The 25,430-nt window shown below is 61.6% G+C and overlaps 1 protein-coding gene across 4 annotated transcripts in view; it reads left to right on the top strand.

Moving 5' to 3' along the window:
• Positions 1-19,480, top strand: part of GRM4 (glutamate metabotropic receptor 4) — a 92,897-nt gene extending 73,417 nt beyond the window's left edge. For 3 of the 4 annotated variants that reach the window (XM_053669332.1, XM_053669333.1, XM_053669344.1), the window contains 5 exons: positions 2,499-2,699; positions 2,941-3,077; positions 6,000-6,935; positions 13,318-13,564; positions 19,342-19,480. In XM_053669332.1, the coding sequence (XP_053525307.1) occupies positions 2,499-2,699; positions 2,941-3,077; positions 6,000-6,935; positions 13,318-13,564; positions 19,342-19,391 (1,571 nt within the window). In that variant the 3' untranslated portion in view covers positions 19,392-19,480. Of the gene's footprint in view, positions 1-2,498; positions 2,700-2,940; positions 3,078-5,999; positions 6,936-13,317; positions 13,565-19,341 lie in introns of those variants that run through there. The other variant, XM_053669336.1, reaches the window with a different exon arrangement.
• Positions 19,481-25,430: the final 5,950 nt, after the last annotated feature.

Below are 25,430 nucleotides of genomic sequence, written 5' to 3'. Positions count from 1 at the left end.
ACTTGGCAAGCACCTGGCCTCCCTCTGTGACCTGCCATGAATGTTAGCCCATTAGTTCTCCTAGGGCCCCAATCCTGTCCCTATGAGAAGGGGTGAGAGGTTCAAGGTCACTCAGCTAGAGGCACAGGCAGAGCTGGGGTTCCAGCCCAGACAGCCCTGTGCACACACATCTCGGTGGTAGCCGGTTGCGCATGAGGGGCTTAGCTGACCGCCAGAGCCTGGGAGGCAGCCTTAGAGCCCCCACCTCCAGCCCTGAGGCCACACCATGAGCTGTGAGCTCTGCCTGGGCTGAGCGGTGCCCCCCAGAGCCAATTGGACATCCGCCCCAAACTGTCAATCTGAGTGATGATATGGACTCTGACTCGAGGTTGGGGGACCTGGAGGCAGGTTCAGCCCTTGGTCACAGGGTCTTGGTGGCCAAGGCAGGGACGTATGACATGCCGTGGAGCCCTGGGTGGGAACGCAGAAATGGGAGGTGAGCTGGCGACTCCTGGGGCCTAAGGTCAAGTGCAGTCCGGGATGGAGGGAGGGAAGGGGTAGGAGCTGGGACCGCTCCTCCTGTCACTAAGAGGCCGGCTGGTGACCTGGGTCTTCCCTCTCTGGGCTTCAGTGTTCTTATCTGTAAAATGTCAGAATTGGAGCAGACGGTCCCTACAGTCCTGCCTCCCTGGCCCTGGGATTCCAGGGTTTCTAGTGCCCACTCAGCAGTCGGCCAGTGTTGTCCTGAGCGAGGCTGAGAGTGGGCTGGGGGCCTGGCTAGCTGAGGGGCGACATGCCACAGCTGGGTTACCCTGCTTCCTGGTGGGGGGCAGCAGTAGGTCCTCCAGATGTGAGGGATTAGATTAGATGGTGGAGCAGACCAGGGGGACAGCAGTGCGTGCCCTGCCCTGTGTCTGTCTCTGAGGTATGAAAGGGGATGGACACAGTGACATCGGGATTCCGGGGGGATCAGGGCCTGGTGCTGCCCTGGCCCAACCTGGCCCCCCACAACAGGTGCTGGAGGCTCAGGTCAGTGGCTGATAGGGCTGGGCGGGCACGGACGCAGCTGCTCAGCCTGCTGCCCGCTGGGGAATTTCCTTGGCAAGGCATGGCACTGGCCCTCTAGCACAGTGGCCTGGGGTGGGGGTGTCTTACGAGGGGTGATTTCTTGGCCCTGTGGGAGGAGGCTGTGGCCATGCTGTGTGCAGGGACTGTGGCCTCAGAGGGAAACTGGGCTTCTGTGGTGCTGTTGATCCCCCTCCCCCTGCCTTCCCCCTGCCCCCCATGTCCTCGCCTTGGAGTCCCTGCCCCCTCTTCTCTTCCCTTCCTTACTTTGCTGCCCCCTCCCCCAAATCTGGCTCCCACAGTCCCTCAGGGGTAGTGTGGGGCACAGGCTTGGAGCCAGAGCACCTGGGTTCAGATCCGGCCTGGCATGGTCCTGGAACGTCACTGAGCTCTTCTGTGCCTCAGTTTCTTCGTCCCTGTAGTGGGGGTAATTCCTCGCCTCAGCATTGTCTTGAGAACTCAACGAGTTAAGAAACACGAAGAGCTTCGAACAGCCCTGGGCATGGAGAAGGTGGGCAGTAGAAGCGAGCAGTCCTTATTCTTCACCACCGTTACCCGCTGCCCGGTCCTGCCCAGGCCAGGAAGCGCCCCCTCGCTGTGAACGCTTGGCACAGTAATGATGTAGCAGGTCACCTGCTCTCCGAGTGTTTTCCGCACCCCATTCACAGCACCTCTGTGGCACAGGACTACGATCCTCTTCTGCTGAGAGGACACCATGGCCTCGGGCAGCCCAGGAGCTTTCACAGGGTGGAGCAGAGCAGCTGGGGGTGCCCGGAGCCCTGAGGCAGCACTGCGGTTTGCAGTGAGAAAGGGGTAGGGTGTGTTCCCCATTTGCAGTTTACTCCCCCTGTCTGATGGGGAGGTCATTGACTTGGGGGAGGAGTGGGTAGGGACAGTGGTGACTTCGGGGGTCTGGGACAAGAGAGGACATCAGGAAGCCCGGGCCCCGAAACCTGAGGGACTGCGGGAGCCTCTCGCCCTCTCCGGGCCTGTCTCCCCGCCTGTGCACTGTGGTGAGGGCAGTGCGCTCTGGCTGCAGCGGCTGCCTGGGCGAGCGGTGTGGGGGCACCACTGCGCTCAGTGGCAGACAGAGCTCTTGTCCTGGTGATTTCCCAGCCTGTGCTGGCCCGCTGCTCCCACGATTATCCTGGGCCGGGCAGGGGTGAAAAGGCAGGCACCACAGCCACCAGGTGGCAGTGACGAGGCCGTCTGCCCAGGCTGTTCTGGGGCCTCTGGGCACAGGGTGCAGGGCACAGAGGTGAGAGCAGTGGGCCCCCCTTCCCCCTTCGGGGCCCCCAGGCACCTCCAGCAGACCATCTCCGGGGGCAAGCAAGCTGCGGGCTAGGACCCAGGAGAGCCGGCCCACTCGGGCGCTGTGCCTGCTCTGCTGCCCACCGCGCTGTCTGCGAGGATGGTGGGCATCGCGGGCGCTCACTCTGGGTGTTTGGTTGCAGACCGAGAGCGCATCGGGCAGGACTCAGCGTATGAGCAGGAGGGAAAGGTGCAGTTTGTGATCGACGCTGTGTACGCCATGGGCCATGCGCTGCATGCTATGCACCGGGACCTGTGTCCGGGCCGCGTGGGGCTCTGCCCGCGCATGGACCCCGTGGACGGCTCCCAGCTGCTCAAGTACATCCGCAGTGTCAACTTCTCAGGTGGGGGCACGGTGTGGGGCACCACCCAGTCCTGGGCTCCTGTGCCGCGTGCAGCTGGGGAAGGGCCTTGGGCTCCGTGGGGTGGGGTTGGGGTTGGGGGGATCTCTTCAGATGTTTCCAAGGGGGGCCCCGTGCAGGGGCCGCCCCAGAGGCATCTCGGCCCTGGGCTCATAACTCCCCCAGCCTTCGGGTGAAGTCCCAGCAGAGAGACTGAGCACGTGATACCCACTGCCTCCAACAGGCATTGCAGGGAACCCCGTGACCTTCAACGAGAATGGAGATGCGCCTGGGCGCTATGACATCTACCAGTACCAGCTGCGCAATGGCTCTGCCGAGTACAAGGTGATCGGCTCCTGGACTGACCACCTCCACCTTAGAGTAAGCACCTGGCAGGTGGGGGGAGGGGGAGGGGGCGGCTCAGAGGCTGGAGGGAGAGTCATTTACTCCGTCCCAACCCTGGGGAGGGGGCCGAGGGGAACCGCCCCGAGTAGCTCCCCCCAACGCTGATCTCTGGGATTCCTGTGCTGAGTTGGGGTTCTGTTCCATGACCCTCCTGGACCGCACAGGGCGCTGAGGCCACCACCATGAGAGGGAAGGACACAGCAGCTGGACTTCCACTGTGTGCCTGCCCCTGCCCCTTCCCTTGGCCGGGGCCTTTCTGCCAGCCGCCCACTGCGGGGCAAAGCCCTGGGCAGACGCCTCCTGCTGGAGTGAAACAGCGCAGAGGCTGGTAGTGTGGGGTGGGGGTGGGGGAGGGGCTGCGTTTGGACAGAGGACCATGTTTAAGGCAGAGGCGCAGTCAAAGGGGGCGGGTGAGAGTCGGTCCTCCAGCACTGCCATGCCACACGGGGAGGCCGCCGTTCTCGTGGGCGGTACGGGGCACTGCTCCTGGGTCCGCCCAGCCACGCTTCCCCAGCTCACAGCCGCTCCAGGGACAGGGTGGCTTTGCCTCTCTGGCCCTCAGGGTCCCCAGCTATGAAATACAACAGTGTCTTTAGAGAGAAAGGACCTGTGGTTTGTTCCACAAGGAAATGCCTATGGACAAGGTGAAGGGGGAGCCAGGCTCCGGCACGCACAGTGACACCTGGATGGACCGGGGAGGCTCCCAGGCCCAGGTCTGCACCTGGCCTTGGCCATGCTTGTTCACAGAGAGCTGCATTATGTCCCACCACCCCTCTGGTCCTAATCTCTCTGGTGACGAGCCCCTGGAGCTCTTCAGAGCTCTTTCTGCCTGTGGCCTCAGTGAGCCTGACAGTCAGTCCCTGAATTCAGAGGCGAGAGTTCAGGAAAGCCAGCCTGAGGGATGTTTGAAGACCACACAGCACGGGGTGGGGGTGGGGGCAGGGGCCGGGGTGGGACAGAGCCCATCGCTATGGTGATGCTCCTTGGGTTGCTGGGCAGAGACAGGCAGAGCAGGGCAGGTGGGAGAACTTGGTGACTTGGGGAGTTACCCCACATGGAGCCCTGTCTCGGCTAAGCGCAGTGGGGACCAGCGACTCAGTTCCTAGTGGCGGCAGCAGCTGGTCCTTGCAGAGCACCCGCGGTGCACGGCTCCTGTTCTGAGCACCTGCCCTCACTGTGAGGACGGCAGCCTGCGGGGCAGGCGGGTACTGTTGTTGCCCCATGCTACAGGTGTGGTAGGTAAGCAAAGGCAGGGTGTGGGGGTTGCAGTGGACCCTCCCCTGAAGGCCCCTCAACAAGCATGGAGTATGGGGGGGTGGGAGGAAGAGAGGAGGGCCTGGACCACCACACTTTTTCCTCAAATGACCACTTCGGGCTGTGCTGTGGGGGCCACGGAGCAGGCATGGCTCAGGGGGCCGAGGAAGAGGCCTCCCCCTGGCTGCCCACTGTCATCCTCCCGGGTCTGAGGAGGCCTCTCATGGCCGATGCTTCTCTCCAGAGAGTCCCTGGCCCTGCTGACTCAGACCTGCCCGGAGGCTGGAGGCGCAGCAGGGAAGCAGACACACAGACCCCACCTTTGGGCTGACTTCTGACTTCCAAGTGGAAACCACCCTAAGTAACAAGGGCAAAGTGGCTTCCCTCCCGTCTGCTATCATTGGGTCTGGTGGAAAACAGGCTCAGAGAGGTGGAAGGTTTGCTCAAGGGCACACAGCCAGCTAGTGGCACAGCTGTGGTCTGCAGGTGAAGCTCATTCACTGCAGCCAGAGTTTTCCAGAACCTGTGCCCTCTGGGGAGAGGTCCTTCCCCTGCAGGCTGGGTGCACAGGGATTGTCCTCGCCACCCTGGCGTGATGGTGGTGCTGGTTGTCGCTGTGCTTTGGCCAACGGGACCACACAGCCCCACGGTGCCTTCTTCCTCATGGTTTCCCTCTCTCTGCTGGGAGGCCATGCTCGGATTCCCTGCCCCACCCCGCCCACTGCGCGGTGTTCCTCAGCTCTTGAAACCCTCTCTTCGGCCTGGAGCCCCTGTTATTCCTTCTCCGGGAGTGAGCACCCCACATCAGTGTGGTCCCAGGCGGGGCAGGCCCACTGCTCTCCAGCATCCACTCTCCATGAGAGTGTCTTCACGTAGAGCAGACGTTCTGAAAATGGCTCCCAAGTGTGGTCAGCTGCCTTCCCGAGCACCTGGAGCTCCTCTTTCTTGCTTACCGTCTAGAATTCTGTAGTGAGAGTGGCAGGTGCCCACGCTCCTGTGGCTCCCTTGCTCACGGAGACTTGTCTCACAGCACTAGTTTAGAGCACGCTGTAAAGAAACACTAACCCCTGGGCACTCGGTGAGTGTCCTCTGAGTAGCCCTTGGCTTGTTCTCTGCTGACCCCAGCTCCCTGGTCTGGCCGGAGGAGGCCCCGTGGGCCGAGCCGTAGGAAGAGCTTCTTCACTCCAGGGTGCACCCGAATCACCTGGGGGTCTTGTGGAAACTCAGACTCGAGTCAGTAGGTCTGGGGTGGGCCAGAATTCTGCTTTTCCAACAAGCTCTGGGGAGCTGCTGCTGCCGCTGGTCTGGGCCCCCTGCTGAGCAGCAAGGCTTTCAGGGAGTCAGCTTTCCTGAGCGGTCTCCGCTCTGCTGGGTGAGTCCAGGCTGTCCCTGATGCTGTCTGAGCTCCATCCGCCCCCTTGCCCCCTGCAGCCCTTGAGAGTTTTGGACTCGATCCGGATTCCCCACAGGTCAGCGTATCTGAATCATGAAGGGAGGTTGTTTAAATCCAGCTGTTGGTTCAGCAGGTCTGGGGACCCAGGCAGCTGGATCTATAGCCAGCCTACTCAGGTGGGCGCTACAGCGGGGTGGTCCAGGGCACTGGGGCATGTCCCGAGGCCAGCTCCTCTGTGCTGTCATTGCCAGATAGAGCGGATGCTGTGGCCGGGGAGTGGGCAGCCGTTGCCCCGCTCCATCTGCAGCCTGCCCTGCCAGCCGGGCGAGCGGAAGAAGACCGTGAAGGGCATGCCCTGCTGCTGGCACTGTGAGCCCTGCACTGGCTACCAGTACCAGGTGGACCGCTACACCTGTAAGACGTGCCCCTACGACATGCGGCCCACAGAGAACCGCACCGGCTGCCGGCCCATCCCCATCATCAAGCTCGAGTGGGACTCACCCTGGGCTGTGCTGCCCCTCTTCCTGGCCGTGGCGGGCATCGCGGCCACACTCTTCGTGGTGGTCACCTTTGTGCGCTACAACGACACACCGATCGTCAAGGCGTCTGGCCGCGAGCTGAGCTACGTGCTGCTGGCAGGCATCTTCCTGTGCTATGCCACCACCTTCCTCATGATCGCGGAGCCCGACCTGGGGACCTGCTCTTTGCGCCGCATCTTCCTGGGGCTCGGCATGAGCGTCAGCTACGCAGCCCTGCTCACCAAGACCAACCGCATCTACCGCATCTTTGAGCAGGGCAAGCGGTCGGTCAGCGCCCCGCGCTTCATCAGCCCTGCCTCGCAGCTGGCCATCACCTTCAGCCTCATCTCGCTGCAGCTGCTGGGCATCTGTGTGTGGTTTGTGGTGGACCCCTCCCACTCAGTGGTGGACTTCCAGGACCAGCGGACGCTTGACCCCCGCTTCGCCCGGGGCGTGCTCAAGTGCGACATCTCGGACCTGTCACTAATCTGCCTGCTGGGCTACAGCATGCTACTCATGGTCACGTGCACGGTGTACGCCATCAAGACACGCGGCGTGCCGGAGACCTTCAACGAGGCCAAGCCCATCGGCTTCACCATGTACACCACCTGCATTGTCTGGCTTGCCTTCATCCCTATCTTCTTCGGCACCTCACAATCGGCAGACAAGGTGAGTGTGGGGCTGAGGGGTGGTGGGGAGGTGGGGCAGAGGGCTGGGAGAGGCCCCACCCTGCTCTGGGACGCCTTTTTTCATGCCGCATTCTCTCTCCATTGTGAGTTTTTTCTCCAGGTTCTGGGTTTTCTCTTTTCCCTTCCTGCCTCCTCTTCCTTTTCTCTCGGTCTCATATCTTCCCTACTCTCTCCTTTCTCCTCCCCCTCCTCCTTTTTAGCCCCCTCTTCCTCCCCCATCTCCCTGCCCCTGCCTCTCCCACCCTTCGCTTTCTCCTCCCCTTCTTTGTCTTGTCTCCCTGTTCTCTTCTCTGTGAGGCTGGGAGACTGCACCTTCTCTTATTCTTCATTCTTTCTTAGACTTCCCATTACTTTCCTGTCTCCTCAGCCCTGCCTTCCTGTCTGTCTGTTCCTTTCTTCCTCCTCCTCTGCCCGCCCCGTCCCCGCCCTCACAGGACCCCGGGGGTTCCTCAGATGGGACATGTATCAGCCACTCCGTCCTTCCCTGCCCCAACCTGCCCGATGCCCAAGAGCGTGACACAGGGCCCAACCCCCAGCACGTCCTGCTGGCGTTTAGCCCGTCCTGGACACACGCCGAGGGCTCGGTGGACTCTGCCCCCGGAACCCAGCACAGCTCTGCCTGGGTTCTGGGGGACTGTCTTGAAGACTTACCTGTCTGTGAAGTAGAGGTCAGAGACACGGAGGGTGGTGGGGACCCCAGACCCCAGTTCCTGGTCTGTGCTCTGTGTCTAACCCTGGGGTCCTGGGCAAGCCACTGGCCTCTCTGCCTCAGTTTCTTTATCACTGGATTGGGGCCATGCTCCTTCCCCCGAACCCTTATCGGTGTTTTCACAGTCACACGAGGTGATGGGTGTGGAAGCAGCTGACTCGCTTTGTGGGTCTGGGACAGAGCAGGGTGGTGGGGACGAGGCCTGAGACAGGGTGGGCAGTGTAAGACCCAGTGGCCGTGGGAAGGCTGTTGGCTTTTCCTGTGAGTGAGGAGGAGCCACTGTGGGTTGTGAGCTGTGGGGGAAGCGGGATGTAGACTTTCAAGGGTCCCTCTGGCTGCTGGGTGGGGCCCAGGGAGGCGAGCCGGGGGCAGGTGCCAGTGCGGAGGTTACTGAGTCACCCCGGCAGAGGCTGCTGCGGGGTGGAGTCTGCATGTGCCTGGGGATTCGGGTGGGCTGCCTGGGGGTGAGAGGTGCAGAAGAGAGTCGAGGATGAGTCCTTGGCTTTTGGTGTGAGGATGGGAGGGAAGGAGCGTTGTGCTCTAAGGGGGGGAAGATGACGGAGGAGCCGGTGTGGGGTGGACACTAGGAGGTCCTCTGGCTGTGCTAAGTTTGGGATGCCCCTTAGATGTCGACGTGCAGCTGTCGAGTGAGGAGTTGACAGCAGTCGATAGACGGGTCTGGAGCTGAGGGGTGAGGGCCAGGCTGGAGATGTAACAGGGGCAGTCGTCAGCCCGTGGATGGCATTTGAACCCATGAGCCTGGATGTGAGCGCCAAGGAGGGCTTGGCTGTCAGCAAGGCTGACGTCAAAGCCAGGACAGAGGACGCTTGGCATATGCCAGATGCTTCATCTGGGTAGCAGGTGAGGGTAGATACCACCATCCCCATATATAGATAAGGCTGGAAGCACAGAGAAGTAAAGTGCCTTGTCTAAGATCACACAGCCAGTAGGTGGCACAGCTGGACAAGACCCTACTCTCTAACTCGGAGCCGCCTGCAGCTCCGGGACATCTTCCTCTCCTTGGGGCTTTTTCGGTAGGTGCCCACCTCTTTTCCAACTGCTCCTCGAAGGCAGGAGCTGCGCCCTCCAGTCCGAATGCCTTGGACCCCACTGAGGGAAGCCTGTGGCCTGTTTTCCAGTGGTGGCCCGTGGACTGCAGGTCCAGGTAGCAGACCTGGGGGCTGGCAGTGAGAGCCCTGAGGTCCAAGACCAGGCCTGGCTCCTGAGCCAGAGCCGCCACCTGGCCCACCTTGTGCTGAGAGCCAGGTCTCCAGCTCCCACCAGGCCCACGGGAGGCGCTCCCTGCTGAGGGCAGGTGCAGACAGAGGCCCCTTGCCTGCAGTGCCAGGGGGCCATGAAGCCAGCGGCGGGTGGGGTGGGGGGTGGGTGCCGCCTCACACTCCAGGGAGCTTGAGGAATTACCCTCAGTAATACCAGGAGGCCTCTACCCACACCTCCTCGGAGAGTCGCGGTGCCCTGCTGGGAGGCTGACAGCACGGTGGTTAGGCCCCTTGCTCCGCCTTCTCTAATTCCCTCGGGTGCCCTGCCTATACTCTGTTCCCAGCGAGGCCCTGCCATCCCAGGGTATCAGACCCTCCCGCCTCGAGGTTCTGGGGCCCAGCCCCCCAAGCATCTCTCCAGCTGGCCCCACCTGCCTCTGATTTTGCCCTTTTAGGAGGCCCCCCTCAGCACTGATTATGAAAAGGGGCCTCAGAGGATTTCTTCTGAGCCCCAGAGAGGAGCAGGGTCTTGCCCCAGGTCACACAGCAGGCTGGCCTCACACCAACATGTCACCAAAAGACCCAGCTCTAGCCCTGACGGTGTGGACATGGGATGGGCCCCCTCCCTCTCTGGGCTGTTGCCTGAGGAGGGGGTGGGGCAGAAGAGCTCGGAGTCCCTGCGGGTCGGACCACCAGGCTTCTCAGAGGCTCAGGCAGCCCTGGAGCTGCGTGTGCCGGGTCATGCAGCCACAAAACGGCCAGTGGGGGGGGCTGCCGCTGTGTGGGCACATGTGTGTATAGGTGGAGCAGAGCAGGACTGGTGTGGGCGCTTGTGGATGGGTGCAGAAGTGTTCACAGAGTGTGCACACCTTTTTGTGCACGTTCAGTGGTAGATGGCTGGGGTGTGTGTATCCAGGGGTTCCTGGCTGTTGGTGTGTGGTGTATGGCCATGCAGATGATGTGCGAATGTATGAGTGTAAGTATGAATGTGTGCAGGTGTATGTGTGTTCAGATGCGTGCACAGGTATGTAAATGCATCTTTGTGTATATGCATACCCAAGTATGTATCCAGATAAATAAGGTTACATGTATGTGAGAGTGCTGGTGTGTCTGAGTCCGGTGTGAGTGTGCAGTTGTGAGTTCAGGTGTGTGTATGAATGCAGAGTTGCATGAGGATATAAGTGAGAGTGTGTGTGGGCATGTATGTGTGCAAACCTGCTTGTGGGCGCTCTGGTGTGCCCCGCCCCAGGGTGCAGGTGCCAGCGGGGCCATCTGTGCGGCACTAGTGAGCCGGCAGCTGGATCCCCAGCATTAACTCAGGTTTCCAGGGCTTACCGCTGCAGCCTGGTGGCGCTACACTGAGCCCACCCGAGTGGGGCTTCTGTACCTGTGGGTTACTGCTCAGCCAGGCTGGGGCAGGACGTGGCGTGGTGGCCGGCCATGTCATGAAGTAGTGGCGTGTACAGAGGCTGAGGATCTCCGTACGCACGCACAGGGTAGGCTGAGGATCTCCATGTGCACGCACAGGGTAGGCCTGGGCAGAGGCACAGGGCAGGCTGAACTCCTCAGTGCCCCCCCCCCCAGGGCCCCCTGTGTTCTGTGCCCACCGGGCCTCATACAGAAGCAGGAACTCCACCACCCACAGCCGAGCTGCTCCTTTCTGTGCCCTTCGCTCACCCCAAGGTGACCTCCGTCCTCTCCTGTGGGACCCCGACAACCTCCTTCCCTTTGGAGAGCACTGTCTGGTGAGGCTCCGTGCAGACTCCTTACAGAAGATGGGGTGCACGAGGGCCCGACCAAAGGGGAGCGTGAATGGTGGCAGCTCGGACACCTCCGGGCTGGGGCAGGGGGTCGGACGGGAGGGAAGGTGGCCTCTCACTGCCTGTCTGAAAGGCCCGTGTCCATGCCGGGGCCGCATCTCCGCGGGAGCGCCCGCTGGGTTCTGCAGGCTCCGGAGGCCCACTGCCTCTCTGACAGGGTCAGCACCGCCCACCGCTGGTGACGCGCACCTTCCTGCAGGGGACTCCAGAACAGTGGGGGGCGGGAGTTCCAGACCCTGGGGCCAGGAGAGGGACTGGGGGTGCACACGCGGGCCACCCCATGCTGGGATGGCCAGAGGGCCAGCAGGGCCCACGCTGAGGGAGAGGGGCCCTGGCACATGGGTGGCGCGTTGCTCAGGTTTGCTCTGTTTACGCCCCTCCTTGTATTTTGTTGGCTCGCCCGGGCCTGTGCCCAGGGCTGGCCCAGTGTTCTCAGGGCCCAGTGCAAAATGAAAATAAAGGGCCCTCGTTCAGAAGTTATTCAGGATTCAAGACAGGACAGCAGGGCACACTAACCAGGCACAGGCGCTTCTGAGTGCAGGCACCCGTGTGACTGCACCGTCCATGTGCCCAGGTTGCCGACCGCCCGTGGTAGGGGGGGGCTCGGCAGCCCACACTGGGTCAGGACAGAGCGGAATCTGTGTCCGCCGTAGGGCTTACTCTGCCCAGACAGGGGCCTCTCTACCGCCACCCCACCGATTCTGAGTGGGCAAAACTGTAGCCCCGCCCATAACAAGGTGCGGGCAAAGGGCCTAAGATGGATATCTGACCTGGAAACACGATATCTATACCCAAGAAACGGCAGTGTGAAAGGAGAGACAGCCCCTGCCCTTAGGGAACCTTCATCTAATGAGGGGGACACACGCTGTCCGGGGAACTCCCAGTCCAACGGGAAGACCCAGAGAACCAGCCTGGTCTCGACCATCCCAGACCTCCCTTCTTTCCTCCCAGGGTCTGTCGGGACGCTCCGGAGCCTGTTCCCGCCTCCACCTGGTGGGCCGCCAGCCCCCTTCCACTGGCTTGCCCTGACCTCTCCCTGTCCACGCGCTGGGAGACAGCTCGATGCCATAGGCTGTACCCATAGCGTGTGGGCTGGGTGTGCACACTGGGGAATGGCCGTCCGTGTCTGGAGGGGTGTGTGCTCACTGGGGAACAGGCTCTTGTGCCCCTGGGCCTGTGACATTGTCCTGAACAGTGGGCATGGAGCAGCCTTTCCACACTCTCCTCCTTCCCCACGTGCCGTGCAGGTTTCATGAGACTTCAGTCTGTGCTCGGGTAAGGTAGGCGCTGTCATCCCATTGCGCAGATGAGAAAACTGAGGGGCAGCAAGGGATGAGCCTTTCCCAGGGACACTCAGCTCTTTCCACTCAGAGCCTGTCTCAGAGGTAGGAAACTCGGGGAAGGGTGGCTGATGTGAAGCCCTCCAGACCCATGTCATGAGGTGTTCACGGAGAGAGGCAGGGGGTCCGGGGCACAAGACAACAGAAAGACTTGCCTGCCCCCCAGGTGGCTACCAGATGAGGCCAGGGCTCCTGGGGCCGCAGGAAGCACATCCAGACCCACGGCCTGCACAACTGGGTTAGGTTCGAGGGTGTCATGGGGGGTTGGACACAGCTGGAGTCAGGGAAAGCTTCCTGGAAGAGGTGGCACATCGGCTAGACCCCGGGGGAGGGGGGCCAGGACCGGAAACAGCGGATTTAGGGAGCAGAGCATCCAGTTCCCCCAGGCCCAGCCCTGGGGGCCACAGCCTCGGCCTGGCCAGGCCCCACCCTGGCTGAGGGTGGCCACAGGGACAGCCGGGTCCTGGGGGTGGGGAGGGAGGAGGTAGGGAGAGGACCCCAGCTAGGGGCCGTGGGGACTGTCAGGCCCTGCCTGGAAGGTCCCACTATTGAAGAATGGATTATCCGACACCCAGATTAATAGACTTTCATTTTGCTAAACATCTGTCACTGTTAGTGCTGGCGACTGAGCGTGAAATGAGCTTTGACGGAGCTGCCTCTGCCTGTCTGGCCGGGTGCTGTGGCTCCGGAGTCGGTGGCCTGCTCTGCGCAGGGCGGCACGTGGTGGGCAGCCAGCGAGTGGGGGCCTGCTGAGGGGCTGCGGCATCGCCACTGACAGTTACTCTGGACTCTGGGCAGCACGACACCAACAGGCTTCTCCCACCCGCAGCCTGTGCAGGGGGCTGCTCCGGAGGGAGTCAGCTGTGGTCCCTGTGCCCCTCCAAACAACCTAACAACAGTGGGAAGCATGTCTGGGAACTTCCCCTGTGCCAGACGTTGTTTTATATACTTGTGCCATTTACATACTTGTACCAGACTTTCCATCTTCACAGCAGCCCTATAAGGTAAGCACCGTCCCAGAGTTATCCGGCCTCTGTTATATGTGAGGAGACCGAGGCACAGGATGGGACGTGTTCAGTATCCCTGAGCTAGAAGTGATGGAGTTGGGAATCCAGGCGGAAGTCCCAGCGGTAATCCACAACTCCCTCCAGTCGGCCACGGGACTGTCCTCAGTCTGTCCCTGCTGTGTCTGCATCTGGGCTGCGCCTGGGGGTCTGGGCCCAGGGCTCGGGGGAGCCGGCTCTCACACGTCCCACACCCCACGCCTCCGCAGCTCTACATCCAGACGACCACGCTGACGGTCTCCGTGAGTCTGAGCGCCTCCGTGTCCCTGGGGATGCTCTACATGCCCAAAGTCTACATCATCCTCTTCCACCCGGAGCAGAACGTGCCCAAGCGCAAGCGCAGCCTCAAAGCTGTCGTCACTGCGGCCACCATGTCCAACAAGTTCACGCAAAAGAGCAGCTTCCGGCCCAATGGCGAGGCCAAGTCTGAGCTCTGCGAGAACCTGGAGGCGCCAGGTGAGTGTCTGGCCCCGCCCCCTTACGGAGTGGGCCCGCCTCCCATCCCTGCCCCTAGCCGGATCTTGTTGGGGTACTGGTAGAACCTCGAGGTTGCCAGTGAGCTGCGGCCCACCCAGAAGGATCTCGGGGAAAACCCTAGGGTGGCAGGTCAGTACCTCTCTGCCCTGCCTGCCCGTCCTGGTAGCCGGAGAGAACCTCCAGGACTCGCCCCTTGCCGGCAGGCCTCGCCCTTCTGGGGATCTCTGCTCCACCTAGCGGGAGGCCATGGGGTCGTGGTTAACGCACTGTGATGGAGGCCCCCACCCCGGGTTCTCTGCCCTGGAGCCCCCACCTGGGCCTGTGATGCAGCCCCTCTGCGAGAAGCCGTGGTGTAGGCGGCCGCTGCTCTCTGGCCCGCTGGTAACCGGAAGCTGTGGGCCTGGCATCCACCCCGCCTCCCCTAGCAGGGCCCTAGACACAGGGACTCAGGACATGAGCCCTGATGGGTAAGCGAGCGGTGGGGAGGGCATAAGGCCTCCAGAGGCCAAAGCTCCCGGGTGGCAGGGCGGCCCTGGGGTCGTCCAAGGAGACCTTGGGGGGGGGGGGAGGCACAGAGCCTGGCCTCCGAGGGGCAGGTCCAGGGTCTGGCCTGAGCAGGACGGGTCCCTCAGGCTGGTGAAGGCACGTGCATGGCAGGGAGCAGGGCCCCTGTGTGAGGAAAAGAGACAGAGGAGGGAGGGGTGGGCGTGGGAGGGTGGGTCAGGCCTCGGACCAGCACTAGTGGGGACCAACCCTTGAACCCTGTGCACCACACCTATCAGGTGCCAGTTTCATCCTCCCAGCAATCGTGAAAGGCAGGTATTTTTGTCATCCAGATTATACAGAGGAGGAAAGAGGCACAGACAGGCACGGGACTGGCCCAGGTCTCACAGCCAGCAGGTGGCAGGGCTGGACCTGACCTCCTGCTGTCCTGCTGCCCGCTGTCTCCTGAGACGGACCATGGCCTCTGTCCCGGAAGAGCCTCAGGGCCCCCACCTGTGGGGGGGGGGCCTCGTGGGCCTTGCTTCCAGCTGATTCACATTAGGGAGGGTCGAGGGGCCACTGTGGTCGGTCACCCGCCTCACTGCAGACCTTGGCTCCCTTCCTGGACACCCTTTGAAGGGGCCACATGGCTTAGAGGGCAGCTTCTGCTGCCTCCCCACTCTCTGAAAGTCTTTGGGGGCACCAGACCCTGGTGGGACCTGGGAGTGAGCACCCTGCTCCCTCCTTCTGGTGCCAGGGGGAGGCCAGAAGTAGACAGTGTCGATGGCAGCAGGAGGGATTCGGGCTAGACCGCAGGTGGGCCCAGAGGACAGGCTACAGACAGGAACCCTTGTCACCCCCCGAGAGGTCGGAGAATGCCACTCCCAGTGTGTGGGGGCTGGGGCAGCACCTCTTACAGGGCCCCCACTCGGGGCCCCACGTGAAGCATCGCCCCTGCCCATTCCCAGCACAGGTTCCACGAGTTGAGAGAACAGTGAGCAGGGAAGGGACAGTCCCTTCCCAATCCAAACAGGATTTTGCAACTGAGTGACCTTCACAGCATTCCCGTGAGGGCTGGTTGGGGCTGGTGGTTCGGTCCCCAGCTAAGGCTTCAAGAGGGTGAATGATTCTCCTGAAGTCACACAGCAAGGTGGTGGCTGGCCAAACCCACGGCGTGTCCTTCCCCTGACTTCACATGGCCTCCCTGGGTCTGTGGTCCCTGTTCTCTTCCGTGTGGAGTGCCTGGCTTCTGAAGTGCCCCTTCCTCCGATTGGTACCACTGATGACTGTGTTGGCACCACCGCCCTCCCTCGAATGACCGCCGGTTCTCTCCAGTTCTCTCCAGTCCCGCTGCTCCTCCCCGGAGTGCTGGCTTACCTGCACCTACAACCCTGGGGTTCCCTTCACCTGCCACCCGGGCCCTCCACTCTGAGACAGGCAGCGGCAGAGTGTCCTCAGGACTCCCCGCCCCTGGCCTTTCATGTGTACGGAAGTGCAGCCCCTGACCAGGCCCTCTGTTCTAAGCAGAGATGCCCCCCTCCTGGCCCCGCACTCCTGCCGGGGTCCCAGCCCTCCAGGCCACACTCTGCTGGTGCAGGAACAGGTCCGTCACCCAGCTGTGCTCTGGGGCTCCTGAGAGTGAGTGGGGCGTCAGCCCTCCCAGAGATGACACCCTGACCCAAAAGGTGGCACTTGTGGTGCCGCGGCAGACCAGGGCAGCACAGAGGGCCGGCCTGCACAGGGAGCTCCGATCGCACCAGACACGGAGGGGTGCGGAGGTGCGGTGGGGGCAGGCTCCGTGACCCTGGCTCCCTCCGTCCGGCAGGGGAAGGACGAGAGCTGCCCACTCACTGCTGCCCCTGAAGTGAGGGCCAGAGGCCAGGGCCCTGTGCCCCCGCTGTCTCTCAGCTCTGTGACGACAGGCCCCCCCCCCCCCCAGGAGCCAGGTGATTAATTCCAGGGACAGCCAGGCTGAGGGGCTGTGAGCGGAGGAGCGCGGAGGTGTCACTCCTGTGGAGCAGGGACATTTTTCACTCTGTCACTGGCAAGCCACATATCTTTAAACAAACAACAGAATAAATAATTCAGGGGCCCGATAGGCAGATTGAGTGTGGAGATATGGGGGTGACAAGCGGGGCTGCCAGCTCGTGCCCGCCACTGCTCAGCTAATTGCTACCTGGGGCGGCCGAGCCGATACCCCTGCGAGGGCCTGTCACCGGCAAGGGGTGGGTTTGGGTCCTCTGCCCCTTCCCTCTGGCCCTCCCCCCACATTGAGGGTGCCTCTGGGGCGTGGCTTTCCCTGCCCCTCCTCATCGCTGTGGTTATCCAGCCCTGCCCCCGTACCCATCGTATCTCAAGGCCTAGAGAGTATTTCCAGTCACCCTGTGGCCCAGAGCTGGCCCAGGGTTATGACCCATTGTACAGCTGAGACACTGGGGCTCCGACAGACTCAGTTTGCTGGAGGGGCCACATGGCAGGTGCTGAGACCCCCTGTACTGATGAGGGTAGGAAGGACCCCACGTCTCCCGACTCTTGGCCACACCCTTCCTTTTGTTCCTCACAGCCGGCTCCTGGGCACCCCAGACAGACCATCGCTCCCATCTCCAAATGGCGAGACCAAGGCTCCGCCAAGGGGCGCTCAGTCACGGGCTTGTGGCTGAGGGCTGCATACACTTCCAGGTTCTGGAAGCCATGCTTGGCTTTTCTGTTGGAGGCAGCACTGGTCTCGTCTTACGGGGACAACAGGGCCCCACCTGTCCCTCACCTCCCAGGCACTCTCACCCCCGCCCGGGCTTCCCCGCAGCCGCCATCAGGCTCCGATTCCCTGCAGTCAGGGGAGCTGCCGCCGCCGCTCGCCTTCACCTCAGAGCCAGGGGCTGACGGGTTGACAGGTTTGGAAACTCAGTTTTACCAGTTCACCCAGGGGGTGATGGAGCCCTGGGGAGCGGTTACACACCAGTCGGCCTCCAGGGCATGATTCAGAGCTGGCTGCTGGCTCTTTTTGTGCCGGTGGGGCATCGGGTGGGGTCCAGTGTCGGGCAGAGATGTAGGGATGGAGACTCCCCTCAGGGAGAAAGTCCAGGCCAAAAGGGCCCCCCTTTCATGTTGCAGGTGGGGAAACCCAGGCCTTGCAGGGCAGGGAAGGCGCAGCCAGAAGGCGCAGAGGGAGTCAGGGGCTCCTGCCCGCAGGGCACTGATACCCCCACATCTCTTTCAGCAGCTCGGCAGTCTCGGGCCCAGCCCTCGCCCCTCAGTTCCCTTCCCCGAGTTGCGCCCCTGCCCAGGCCCCCTCCCGGATTCTGCTCCGTCAGAACCGACCCATCCTGTGGTCCTTCCTCCCTCTTGGTCACCTCGCACTCTGCAGGGCTGCGGGCCATGTTACACGTCAAGTGGGAATTCTTTGCGCACTGTGAGGTACTGAGCTGTGTTCTCTTTCTTTCTTCCTGGGTGGCACTGGCACCGTTCCCTTCTATTCGCGCCCATCTGGGTGGCACCCGGCACTGGAAATGTCCCTGGGGCCGCCCAGCCCACTGCTGGTTTGTTTTCTGCTCTAACATTTCTGCTGATGGGGGCCGCCTACCACGTAGGGCCACCCCTCCATTCTCAGCTCGGCCGGGAGGAGCTCCCTACCTCAGCTCGACTGCGCGCTGATCCCCGGCCACCCTGCTGGTCCACAGTGCGCCCCCTGCTCACCCCACCCCCATGCTGCCTCCGCCCACACCCGATGGACCCCCAAGAGTGGGACACGGTGACCCTGCCTGTATCCGTGGGCTTCCAGTCACGCCGCTGTGACACGAGGCCCCCCAACAGAGTGGCCTGGTCAGACGTGTGTTTCTGCCTCTGCTGGAACAGTGTGCGGTGGCGGCAGGAGCGGGACCCAGGTTCCTCCATCTCCTCGTTCCGCCCGCTCTGAGGGGGTTGCCCTTGTCCTCATGGCTGAGGCCGTTGCCTTCCATGTCTGCCCTGCCCACAGAGGGCAAGCGAGAGGAGGTTCAGGGAAACTGCATTTTAGTGAAATGACACGGAAGTCGCACACGGTCGTCCCACTCACAGGTCGGCAGGGATGTTGTCGTGCGGGGCCACACTCGGCTTCCAGAGAGGCTGGGCCGTGCAGTCCCGAATTCTGGCCGTCCGGAGCCCAGCACGAATGGGGGAGAGGATCGAGGGGATGGTGTGCAGCCCACCACGCTGTGCCCCTCAGTGTCCTCTTCTCCAGCTCGTGCCCCTTTCCTGAGCTGACGGGATGCTGTGCAGGGTCAGGGCAGCTTTATGACAAAGGACACCACTGTCCCCCCCGGCCTCTCCTCCGCAGCAGCAGACTGGCTCCCGCCCCAGGCAGCAGGCCGCCCTCAATTACTCTCCACTGGGAGGTCCCCAGGTGACGGAGGGAGGCCCTAAACCCCAGCTGGACAGGACACAACCAAGGACCTGGCCAGCCTCCTCGTCCTTCAAACAGGGGTGACGCCTCTGTGGCCCCTCTCTGTCTCCACTGTGTACTTCCCGTCCTGTTCCCCACTCGCCGGAGGCTGCCAGTCTCTGTATGCTCTGGGCACGGGCTGCTCTGCCCGGCCACGTGCTGCTGGACTTCCAGAAACCTTCCCGTTGGGAGAGGGGCTGGGGGCCAACCCCCACGCGGTCAGAAATGCATGGGTAACTTCTGCCCCCCCAGACTTAGGCCGTCTCTCGGTCTCCTCGAGGGCCCCACTCCAGGACCCCGTGGGCACCAAACGCGCAGATGCGCAGTCCCCGTTCAGAACCCTGTGCCTGCGGCAGGCTCCCCGATCCGAGCACATGGGCTGGAAACGCCACAGATGTTTGCGGACAGAAAAGAAACCCCTGCACAGAAGTTCAAGCCTGTGTTAAGGGTCAATGATGTTTTAAAAATATCTATTTTATATCACAAATAAAAATGATTCTCTTGAAGTGTGCTGGAGTCAGGAGTGGCAGGGGCTCTGTGGGAAGCAGACCCTCACGAGGGATGGGCTTGGGAGGGAGCGCTCACCGGGGTCAGGTGAAGAGGGAGGGGCACTCCAGGTAAACAGCCCGGCCCAGGCAAAGGTGGGAGGGCGGGAAGGAGAGGCCGGTAAACAGGCAGGCCCAGCGCCAGGCGTTGGGGGGCAGTGGAGGGTGAGGGGCCGGAGCTCAGTTGGGGGGATGTGGACTGTTTAGTTCAGGGGTCTGGGCTTGATCCTGTGGGGGACAGTGCCCGTACAGCAGAGGGTTTGAAGAACTGGCCACTGAGTCCTGGGTACCCCCGGTCTCTCTCTTTCCAGTGCTGACCACCAAGCAGACCTACGTCACCTACACCAACCACGCAATCTAGCCAGCCCGCCCGAGCTGGTCAGGAGGAGGAGGAGGAGGAGGAGGAAGAGCTGAGACCCTTGTGGATGGTGCGTTGAGCCAGGGCTACGCCCCCAGCTGTTGTCCTGCCTACCTGTGGCCACCCACGGATGTGGTTTGGTGCTGAGGACGGCAGAACCCCAGCGGTCACGGCTGGGTAGCCTGCACAAGCCACTTGGAGGCGGCAGGAGGGGCACAAGGGGCTGGGGCAGCCACAGCCCCTCCAGAGCCAGCCTCTCGGACCAGGGCCTCTCCTGGCCCCCGTCACAGGGGCCGGGTCGTCTGGGCCCCGGTGCTGTTTTTTTTCTTTCTCCCTCTGTTGCTGCTGATCCCTGGGTGACCTCGGTCTTCCCCGCCCTGTCTTTATTTTCCTTTATCTCTCTGTGCTGCCTTCTTTTCTCTCTGTCTTCGCCCCTCCGTGTGCTCTGCGGTTTGTTTTTCTTTCCGATCCTGCCTTCTCTTACAGACTCTGCCCCCAGGTCTTGGTGTGTTTCCTTCCCGTCCTCAGCCCCTCCCCACCTTCATTTACAGCCTCTGCCCTCCCCTCCCGCTGCCTCTCCCAAGTCACTAAATCTTACATGTCACAAAAGAGAAAAAAGGAAAAAAAATCGAAACTGAAAAAAGCCAAACAGAAACAAACCTGGAGTCGTCGCCGAGCGCCGCGTCCTGGCGGCCGCCCAGTGCCCCTGTTGCCTGCAGCCCGCCCGCCCGCCGTCCGCCGCGCCCTGCTCGCCTGCCCCTCCTGCGATGACTCGGAGTTCAGTGCCTGGGTGTTTGGTGATGGTCAGTGATGACAATGTGTAGCGCATGATTGTTTTTATACAAAGAACATTTCTAATAAAAATAAACACATGGTTTTGCACCCTGGCTTCACATGCACTGAGGCCCGACAGAGGGACCCCAGGCCCAACCCTCAGCTGGAAGGCCTGCAGTTGGGGGGCGGGGAGGAGGAAGTGGGGACGGAGACCTAGGGCTTGGGCTGGTGGAGGCTGGGCTCTGGGTTGGCATCCAGTGGGGGGGTGGGGAGGCCTTGGACAGGGAGGGGCCGGGATACTGTTACAGAACGGGGAGGGGGGCCCAGGGGGGTCTCCATATACTACTGCCGAAAGGACCTCCCACTAGGTTTACTTGTCCTCTGCCAGAGAAGAGATGTCTCTCAATGCCAGAGATTTGTGAAAAGGAAAGATGTTTATTTAAAGCTATACAGACTGAGAGTAGTGACCCAGTGTCTTCATTAAAATATTAAAGTCCTTTAGGATACCACACACCCAGTCCTTCCTTCTCCCTCTGCCCTAGTCTGGGGACCGTATCTCAGGAAAAGAAGTAGACGTCCGTGATTTGTGCTCCTGGCACCATCAGCTGTGTCACCGCCAGGATCTCCAGTTAATCCAAAGCCATGTGGCACCTTCTCATGGCCCACCAGCCAGAGTCCTTTCACCCCTCTTCTTCCAGGCAAAGTCTCTCCTGCTTCCTAAGCCAGGTGGCAAAAGGGAGCACCCCAAAGCCATGTGGTCCCCACTCTGCCAAAGCCGTGGAGGTTCCCACTCTGGCCAAAGCCACGTGGTTCTCTCCCACCAAAACTGCAGAGGTCCCCACTCTGGCCAAAACCGTGTGGTTCTCTCTCCAATGGCTGACGCGTCTGGGTTTAAACCCCCATGTCAATCTTCCTCTGCAGCCCCATTTCCGACTCCTCCCACAATCAGTTACACCTGCCAGCAGTCCTGTATTCTTCCAGCTTCACTGGGCTGCCATAGTGAGTCTAGGCAGGTGTGGCCCCATGGCGTGGAGCCAATCTTCTCCAAGCTCTCACACAGGCGCTGTAACCAGGGGGAGCTGCCCCCCCATTTATATCTTGGGTGGAAGTCATGTCCATCCCCCTGGCTCAGAGCATGACCACAGCTATTTAACATATCTAAGCAACCAGTTAAAGGTTATAGGTATGTTAAGTGACCATGCCAGAGGTTAGCTGCAAGGCTGTGGCTGTACAAAACAGCCCTGCATGTTCCTGCTCCATGTGTCCCTTCCCCCAACTCACACCTGTGGGGGGAGGACATCCTATATATCTTTCTAGTATTTCCTGGACACCTTGAGTTCTGGACCCCATTCCAAATCCCTATTTGGGGCCTCCCTCTTGGCTACACACTGTTACAATACTGTGGAAGATTCCAGAAGTCAGCCCCTGGTGGTAAGGGGGATGCTCTGTCCCTGTCCTCTGCCTTGCAGCCCCTAAGGAAGGTATCATATGTGCCTGCCTTCCCTCTGGCTCACATCCTTCACCCTGGGACCCCCATCCCCACCTCATAATCTGAGCCCCTCCTCTTCCAACCAGGAGACTCTCTTGAGGAATTGGCTTCCGGGGCTCCCAGCACCCACGGCCCTCCCCTCCTGCCTGCCCTGTCTGCAGGTCACAGGTGCTAGAGTGATGCGTGTGGCCCGCGTCCAGGCGGGCCAGGTGCACAGCACAGCGGAGCGCGTGTGTGGCTTCCCCGGCTCCTTATATGTGTGTGTGTACCCCTGGTACCTCCGTGTGCACAGTTGTTTGTTCGGGCCCAAGTAGGTGTGAGTCCACATCGCACCCACAAGTGCAGGTGCCTGTTCTGGCAGCGAGGGTGCGATTGTGTGTACACAACAGCTGTCCTCCCTGGTGGGTTGGGAGGGAGGCAGTGGGGAGAGGCTTAGGGGTGGGCCCTGCCAGGGCCTCACTGTAGAGCCAGCGACACAGCGAGGCCGCAGGCAGCAGCTGGAGCCCAGGCGGCCCTGCTGCTTCCCAGCACCCACCTCCGAGGCTGGTGGAGGTGTGGGGCGCTGTGGCCAAGGGCCCGGAGGGACTCTGGTGGGAGTCGGGCAGGGATTCCATGTGAAGCCGTGTGGAGGTGAGGCGGCAGCGTTGAGTCACGCCAGGTGTTGGTGCCCTCTGGGTAAGCCCATCGTACTCCTGGGGGAGGCTGGTCTCATGCGAACACACCTGTACGCAGGAAACCTGTTCTCTGGAGGGCCTGTGTGAGATTGAGCAACAGCCACCGCGTGCTCCATAAATATTTATGTAAAGGGAGGAGGGAAAAGTGGGTGTGTCTCACTGGTGGGCTCCCGTTTGTGGATGGACTCTAAGGTCCAGGGTAGATCCTACCCGGTGACCCGGCTGACCAGGCAAAACCAGGTTGTCAGACCAGGGCCAGAGCTTCCGGGGCAGAACTCGTGTGTGTGTTGGGAGGGGGGAGTTGGATGTACCAGCGGAGTGCGGCCATTCCCTGACAGCACCTCAGCCCTGCACCTGGCCCCACCTCTGGCTCATCTCCCTCTCCAGGTGGTTGCCACACTGAGGCCCAATGCTGGGCTCAAGGCCTGACCTGGAACCCAAGGGTTTGGTGCCCAGCCCAGGACTTGTCCGGGTGACCCCAGCCTCCTCGAGGTTCTGGGGGGAAATCACCTGTCCAGGAGGGGGCGCTGTTTCTTCTCCCCTCAGCACCTAGGAGAGGCCAGCGAGGGGCCAAGGTCAGCCCTCACATTCTTGTAGGGAGGAGTAGGCCAGGGTGGGCACCTGGGGGTGCCTGTCAGACATCCCTGACACTGGCTTAGTCCCGCCAGCCTGGGGCTCTGAGAAGGAGCAGGTGGGGAGGCCACCGTTCTGCTGGGGTGACACAGGCCTCAGGGAGCCAAACAGTTTAAGAAATGCTGATGGTCCCAAAGGAGCACAGTTGTGGGATTGGGGGTGGGTTGGGTGGGGAAACCTCGGGTGGGGTGTGAGTTCTGAGCACTGAGGTACAGAGAAGAGGTGTGTGGGCTTCACGGGCCCGAGAGCAAGCACCGGTCCCCGGCAGGCCTATTGGAGGTCTGGCTGGCGGCAGCAGTGGGACAGGGCGGGCACCACCCACGACCTAGAGGGCACAGGCCAGTGAAGCAGGGCTGGGATCCTCCTGTGGCGGTGAAACCCACCGCTGATGCCTGCGGTGGGGAGGGCCCAGGGACCCTTCCTGGGCCAGCTGGCCACTCGTCTTTGCTCTGTGTCTCAAATTATGAACTCCCTGGACTAGTGTGGGACACCCAGGAAAGGCGGACAGACGCTCAGTATCTTCAGAATTTTGTATTTTAGTGAGTTGTGGGTTTTTCAGTGCCTCTGGTCCCTGGACAGAGACCTGGTGGCCCCCAGAGACCTTGGCTCTGCAAGAGGGGCAGAGGGGTCTCCACAGGCTCTGTGCTGCCACCTCTCCTGGGCCGCAGCTTCCGGGAGGTGAGCTCAGTGGCAGCCTGCAAGTTGGTCTCCTCAGGGCGGATGAAAGGCAATCCTGCCTTCAGATGAGCCAGCCCCTCCCCCGGAGGTTTGGGTCCGAGGCTATGTGGGTGGGGGCCCCACAGGAGTTTGTTTTCTAAGCTCCCCAGGAGGTCCGCATGCAGCCCAGTGGGTGCAAGCCCCTTGGAACCACGGAACTGCTTCTTTAAGTCAGTGAGCAGCACCCCTGGGGTCTCGTTAGTAAAGCAGATGAAGGGCCCCACTCTCTGCCTGCTGGACCTGGAGCTCTGGGGCGGGGTCCCGAGGTCTCTCTCTCCAGGGCACTGCAGTGCAGGCCTGAGTGTGAGAACCACCACTTGTAAAAGGTCAAGGCGTGTGGTTGAACTGTGTTTGGGGCAGGCCGAGGGGCAAGTTCAGGCCCAGGGTTACCAGGCCAGGGAGAGTTCCTGGGAGGCGGCGCCCACACTGCTAAAACCAGGAGTTTTCCCAGAAAGACTAGATAAACTGGCCACCCTGTCGGGCCCCCTTCAGCACTCGTTCCCCAGGTGTTAGGTACCTACCGCGGGCCAGGTCCCGGGTGTGCAGAGGCGAACGAGTCGTGTGGTGCCTGACCTTGGGGTTTCTGCATCAGAAGAAAACAACACCCACTCGAGAGCTTGTCGGGGCCTGAAACAAGACCGGGGTGCTACCAGCCTTGAGCAGGAGCCCACCGAGCTACCAGGTGCTGGACACGCAGGGCACCTTGGTGGTACCCGAAGGACCCTGGGGACTCAGGTTTAGCCGCATTATACAAACTCGGGTCCCTTCCAGCTCAGGCGGTTGCCCCTGGAGGCAGAGGCAAAGGGGGCCAGGGAGCGGCCTGTTAGCGCCCTGCCGGTGCCCCTGCGCCGCCTCAGCCTGCAGGCCCAGGGAGGGGTCCTCAGGGGCCACATGCTGGTGCCGAGCTTCCAGGAGGCGGTGTGGCCCTCCAGGAAGAGGACAGGCCTTCCTTTTCGATACTTTCAGTGGGGCCCGCTGCTCCCCACTCCCAGCCTGGGTTTCCATGTGCACACGGAGCAGCGAGGGGAGTCTGAAGCGTCCTCCCTGCCCACCTTCAGGACGCTTCAGACTCCCCTCGCTGCCCTCCTGCCTGCCTTGCACTGCCCAGCTGTCCCACAGGACAAGGCCCTGGCACTCTGAGCTTTACAGGCCTTCCACCTCCCCGAAGACACCGCGGCACTGAATGGCACATGGCGCCAAATTCTCACTTCAGCTGGCAAAAGCAGCAATTAGCGTCTAATGAGGCTCCTTGCTTTATTTTTAGGTAACCTCCAAGGCCCTGCCTGTGTAATTCAGCCCGCCATTGCTTGGCAGATAATTAAGGCATGTCACCGTAATTTGCCCTTAAAAAAAATAAAGCTGGTAATTATGTTTTTATTGCAAGTGAGGGGGAAAGGAGAGGGACAGAAAACGAAGAGGGGTGGAGCCGGGGCCAGAAGTGGGGCTGGTTCCTGTGTTTTGGCACCTGAGCCAGGAGCCAGGAACCGAACCAGCTAGCCCTGGGGCCTCCCAGCCTTCAAAGTCGGTTCTGCCCAAGGCCCCTCCTTGCTGGCTTCCCTGGCCTGGGCTTCTGGAGTTCTCTTCCAGGATTGGTTGGGAAGAGGCTTAACAAATTTTTTTTCCAAAGGTTTATTTTATTTTCATTAGTGAGAGAAACTGATCAGCTGCCTCCTACACGTGCCCCAACCAGGGATCGAGCCCACAACCCAGGCAGGTGCCCCGACTAGGCATCGAACCAGTGACCTCTTGGTTGGG

This window comes from Artibeus jamaicensis, unplaced genomic scaffold (assembly GCF_021234435.1).
Source record: "Artibeus jamaicensis isolate MK-2021 breed Jamaican fruit bat unplaced genomic scaffold, CSHL_Jam_final contig_1539, whole genome shotgun sequence".
Taxonomy (NCBI): Eukaryota; Metazoa; Chordata; class Mammalia; order Chiroptera; family Phyllostomidae; genus Artibeus; species Artibeus jamaicensis.
This window is presented reverse-complemented; position numbering and strand designations above follow the sequence as displayed.